Below are 5,877 nucleotides of genomic sequence, written 5' to 3' on the forward strand. Positions count from 1 at the left end.
GTTAATGAAATGTTATTTTCTGAAAACAAACCATATAACTGTTAAAAGCATAGTCCGACAATGGTTTCTGAACGACTGCGATACATTTTAGTCTGGTGTTAAGACTTGTCCTGAGTGTCGAGAATCTTCAGCATCTCCTGTGGAAACAGTGCGGCCTCGTCACATAATGTACTGTGGCTGATGAGGAGTCCCCATGAAGCAAAAACATGAAACATTTTATTTCATTAACGACATGAAGTCAAGATTTCAGTGATCCAAATTATTTCAGTTTTATTTTATCTCTTTCACAAATTAATACTGTGAAAATTTGTACAAACAATACATTTTTGTAGAACTGATACATTTTTAACATCCAGCTGAATATCTGAACCTTAGTAACACAGTCCAAACAATGATTTCCAAACATTCTCTCAAATTTGACTCATAACATGGCAATGCCAGCAGTAGCCTGGTTCATAGAGATTTCCCATCAGTCTAACCTTTTGAACTGGATTGAGTGTTTGTGCTAACATAACATTATTAGCATTAGCACCATATGTTTTGTGAACTTTGTGATTTCACACATAGTGGGAAAAATGTGCCAAGTTGTGAGCTGACCTGAGATGTCAGTGGAAAAAAGCTTAAAGTTGATAGCAAATCGCTAAATTGTGGAGGCTGATTTACATTTGAATAAACAAACAACAAAAAAGTTTCTTGGTTAAAAAAAAAAAAATCAAACCAACTTAAGCAGATATGTGGTACCATCACTTAAAAAAATAACAATTTTTAAAACAAAATAGTTGTACAGTAGAAGCTTTAACTTTTCTGTGGTTTGTTTGACTCAAACACACAAGAAGGTTTACTTGTTAGCAAATCTTTTCTCAGTTAAAAAGGATTTTTTATAATATAGCTTTTAGTATAGCTAATTAATATAAACTACTCTGTTGTTTATGGTATTCAAAAGTTGAATGTAGAGAAACAAAGTTCACAGTTCTTCTAGGGAATCTGATCCTTTGTAATGAATTGCCCCATTTTTCAGCCACCTGCAAACAATACAGAGAAAATGTTCAGTTGGGCTAAATGTGTTGATATCTTAAAGAGATCATTTGGGTTTTTAGAGGTCGGATTCAGAGCAGTTGTTATCTGCAATCAGCTCTTGTCTAAAAGCAGATAACAGTGCTTTCCGGTTGGAGATAGAGGCAGGCTAACCAAACAACAGAGTTAGCAGTTACAGTAAAGGTTCACGGCAGATTTTTACCATCTTGAAACAACCCTGATCTCAAAAATTTATTTCATTCTTTCTCCCATTACTGTAAATGTTTTTATAGAGGAGTATATAGTTGTTTGCACTGAAGAATGTGATCCAAACAAGATGATCTAATATTATATGTGTGCTATAAAATGGAAGTCATGCTACTAGCTGAAGGAAAAACAATACCGTGCATGAATTAGCAAATAAGGTTTGTACCAACTGCTTATATTGGAGGAATATAAACATAAGATTTTTTCCCACATATCTTTGCACATATGTTTAAATTATTCTGTTTTTTGACCAAAAAAAAAATAAAAAATAGTTCAAGTAGCAGACAAAAGAAAACAAAAGTATTTCATAACCAAATTTGTTAATTGTAAGGAAATAATCCAAATCTATGCAAAATGTACGGCTTATGCATTTACTGTTTAAAAGCTGGAGATGTTTCCTCCCTCTAGGATAGGAGACATATTGTATGTTATATTCCATTAAATTTGCAAAGGGAATAAATTGTTAAACCTGAGAGCTAGAAAAACTGTAACCCGTTTTTGCTGATTTACAGCCGGAACTTTAAACTTAAAGATGTTTAAGCTGGAAACATTATCATTATAATGTGCAAAATCATCACATATTTCATTATTATCATTATTCTATTGACATATGATTACATATAAAAAGTACGATTGTAGGTGGATTTTTCTTTTTCTGTAAGCAGATAATATACATTTAATTTAATGTTGGTTTTTATAGTGGAGAAAATGTTTGCTTAGGGTTCTATTGTAAAGGTCTGCAGACGGTTTTGTCTCAGTTCACCTAATGAAGAGATACTTTCAGCAAAATAGATACTTGAAGGGGTGCTTCATGCAAAAAGTCTTATATTCATTTATAAGTCCTGCTAAATAGAAGCAGACTCTCTTCTACTATGCTGTTAGTTGAAGACACCTAAGGGGTTAGAAAATAATTAAACATATAAACCAGGCCATTCTAAAGATTGCAAACATCTGGCTAAATGTTGCCTTACTTTGCATTAGCCTCCGGTCACCTAGTGGCAGCTAGAAGAAAACAACTACTAATGTTGTTTACTTCTGCACAAGCAGAAAAAAATGATGCAGTGTTTATACAAGCACCCAAAAAGCTATCTAAAAGCTTAAAATGATATTTGATGCCAGATGTAGAATTGATCTTAAAAAGATAGTCATGTAATTATGATATTACCCTGAGATATCATTTTTGTAACACAACAGCACCCTGACACTTAAGGTAACAAGTTCCTCAAATGCAAAAACAATAAATGGGGAACAATAGAGATGGTATTTTTTTTTTTACAATACAGTAGCACAAATAAAGGGCTTGCTGCCAAATCACAAAGTCATGTGTAGTGAGGCAGATTAACATTGTTAGAAGCCTCAACATGTTTTTGAGAAGAGTTACCATGCAAATGTTGTTTGAATTAGAAAATAGTAAAAAAAAAAAAAAGATCAATGTCTTGTTAAAGAGGAAAGAGTGTCTGTCATTACTAGGGAGTGTCTTTCCTAACAGCATTTTTGTTTTGCAAAGATCTGAATATTTATTTGCTTTTATAAAACCTCAGTGTGATCTGATATGTATCCACTACATGTAAGGGAGCTCCCACTAATAATAACTTCAGAGATTGAGATTTAAAAGATAAAGAGAACACCAAACTGCCTTGGTACAAAGCCTCCTATAAACTAGCCTTTAGCTCATTTGTTTGGTAAAACTTTCTCTTTTTTGTGTCTCCATATTGAGCTTATTAACCCACCTATATCATGCAGTTGAAACCATTTTTGCAGACAACTCAACAAAATCTCCTTTTCAGTATTTCAACTTTGATAGATGAAATCAAACACTTACACATTAAGGCTACCTTTCCTCTGTTTTATACCTGTGAAGAGAGAGCAAGGATCAAAGTAGAGAAAGAGATTTGTTTGGTCGATACAAAATGGAATAAGGAGAGAAAACTCACGTTGAAGTAGCAAACCAATTATAATGGCACCAACCAATAGCACCACTACAACTGGCACAATGATGGCAGCTATGTGAACACCACTGCTTTGGCCGGCAATCGCCTGTCAGAAAAGATATAGAATTATATTTATTCACAAAGACAAATTATTAAGAAAATAGCTCAGCAGCAAGACCTGATATTAAATCAACAATCTGAAATCATAGATGATCATATTTAAGAAGAAGTTAAGAAGGCTGTAAGAATGAAGCAAAGCTGTGAGAAACTTAAAGGTGGACAAATAAGTTAAGTCTATAGCCAAAATAACATTTTATTTTTAAAATAGTTTAATGATTTTCTCTCTCCTCTAGTAAACATTATTTTATTGTTACCAGTAGTTGCATAATACTTACAGAATCGTCATTAATAGTTGACATGGTGGCAATGACACTGCTCTTTTGCTGACCTGCAAAGTCCACACCACCATGAGAAATAAAAAAAGGAACTTATATAACTTTCTTTTTTAAAAAGCTGCTTATTAAACAGAAACAACATAAAAAAAAACATGGATATGAAAATTGCAATTTCAGGAACTGCAATAGCGTTTTGATAAAAAATAAAGGTTTTAGCTAATAAAGACACATGGAATGATGGACGGAAGAAAGACAGATAGATGGATGGATGAGGAAGATAAGGAAACATCACCTGTTTCTTCAATGGTTACAGTGAGAACATTGCTGGCATTACTCATGCCATGACTGTTTTTCGCAAACATGCGGATGTTGTATGTTGAAGGAGTGTTCTCTAAAATCGTGGCCGTTGTCCAATTGGGTCCAAAATCTACTAATCGATCTTTGTCCCAGGAAGCTGTGAATGAAAAAAAAAAAATGTTTAAGAAAAAAAAAAATAATATTTAAAAGCTAATTTAAAGCTCAGCTTGTCAGCAGTGTTAAATATACGGACTCGTTTCTCACCATTTGTGTCTTTATATTGCAGGAAGAAACCAGTAATGGGGCTGTCGCCCTCAAAGCCAGGAGTCCAGAAAAGTGAAAATGTTTTTCCTTTCACCTCCTCCAACACAATTACAGGTGGGTCCGGAGGCACTCCAAGCACCACAGCTAGGATATTCGGTTAAAAAAAAATTGTTTTTTGCATTTATGTCTCATTTACAATTATTCTATAACATTTGCTGAATGCTATCATGATGAAAAAAATCCTTAAGCAGTAAATAGTGAATTTTCTTTAACAGGAGACAATATAAAAACTTAAAGATGCAAAATAAATCACACCTGTCATGAAGCTTGTTTGTTCCAAAAGATGTTTGCTCCAAGATGTTTGTTCCATAACCGTGGATGTGGACTCAGTCCCAGCTGAAGTTGAAGTTGTGTGGACTTGAAACACAGCAGAAAATTTATTTCATTTTAAATTCTTTGCTTTTTTTATATATTCAACCTTATGTATTTTGTAGAAAAGCATACTTGTAGTGGTTTTATGTTACATACCATCACTAAGACTTGTATACTGAATCTGTTTTGTAGAAACAGTAGTACTAGATAACAGAGTATTGGCTGCTGTGGTTGCTTTAACTTTAAAAAAAAAGAATAAAAGAATACGAGTCAAACATTCAATTAATCTTTAAAATACTGTAATGAAATAAAATTTTTCCAGCTTACCTTCCTCTAGAGTGGTGCAGAAACGTGCCGTTGAAACAGGTCCTAGTCCTGCACTTGTTTTGGCCTGAACTTGAACACTGTACTGAGTTGAAGGCTTCAGGTTAGTCAGAAAGGTGCTTTGTTCTGCACCTGTAGCCGTCAAACTAAGCTGCTTTGCCTTTAGAAATACTTTGGCCACATGGTCGTACTCCTTGTAGCTGATAATATAATTGCGTAGAACACCATTTTGGAGATCAGCCTTGGGAGGCTAAACAGAAAAACAAGCACAGCACAGGTGATGAGGTGAATGTTCCAGCCTGTGTTGGGAACTTCATATCTAACTATCCTTTTATATTGCATGATATCCGGATTGCAAACAGTAACTGTTTCGATTTTTTTTTCCCTTTTAAAAATTGTTTACACAATAAAAATTTTATTTCACAAAAAGCAAACATAGAATATATTTTCCATTAAGCAAATTGATTTTCAAATCACCTTATGTTCCCATTTTTATACTAATTTCTCAAATGCTAATCAAACCCCAAACATGGAAAATTGAAAATTATATTAAAGATGTTATTGTGCAGAAGTCATCTGAAGAAAAACAGACCAACTAAAGGGTTTACAGGGACAGTAGATATGAATAGAGATTTTACTTTTTCATTTATGTAACTTCTAATTTGCTCTCTGATTTGTGTGTGTGTGTGTGTGGGTGTGTTTGTGTGTGTGTTAGACTGGTAATTCAAAGGCCAGATGAGTTTTGACAGTTACCAGGATAGATTTTCCTAGAACAATTTTACTTATATTAATTTTGCTTCAGTAATATTATAATTAGTAGTATAAAACAATAAACTTTGGCTAAAAACAACATAAGCAAAGACGACGACATAAATAAACTGAACAAAATAAAATGATCAATTGAACACATTTTCAATTAAGGTAAATTATACAACATAAAATTTCTGTGAAACCATGTCACATATATATATATATATATATATATATATATATATATATATATATATATATAT

At 33.1% G+C, this 5,877-nt stretch overlaps 1 protein-coding gene across 1 annotated transcript; it reads right to left on the reverse strand.

Moving 5' to 3' along the window:
• Positions 1-253: 253 nt before the first annotated feature.
• LOC107101573 (Down syndrome cell adhesion molecule-like protein 1 homolog) lies at positions 254-5,110 on the reverse strand. The gene is made up of 9 exons (XM_015400530.1): positions 4,868-5,110; positions 4,697-4,780; positions 4,484-4,585; positions 4,169-4,312; positions 3,900-4,061; positions 3,608-3,660; positions 3,216-3,318; positions 3,104-3,134; positions 254-1,022 (listed from the first exon to the last, which is right to left on the reverse strand). The coding sequence occupies exons 3-9, from the start codon at positions 4,536-4,538 to the stop codon at positions 965-967; spliced, it is 606 nt and encodes a 201-aa protein (XP_015256016.1). The 5' UTR covers positions 4,539-4,585; positions 4,697-4,780; positions 4,868-5,110; the 3' UTR covers positions 254-964.
• Between the last annotated feature and the right edge of the window lie 767 nt (positions 5,111-5,877).

This window comes from Cyprinodon variegatus, unplaced genomic scaffold (assembly GCF_000732505.1).
Source record: "Cyprinodon variegatus isolate N-32 unplaced genomic scaffold, C_variegatus-1.0 Scaffold31, whole genome shotgun sequence".
Classification (NCBI taxonomy): Eukaryota; Metazoa; Chordata; class Actinopteri; order Cyprinodontiformes; family Cyprinodontidae; genus Cyprinodon; species Cyprinodon variegatus.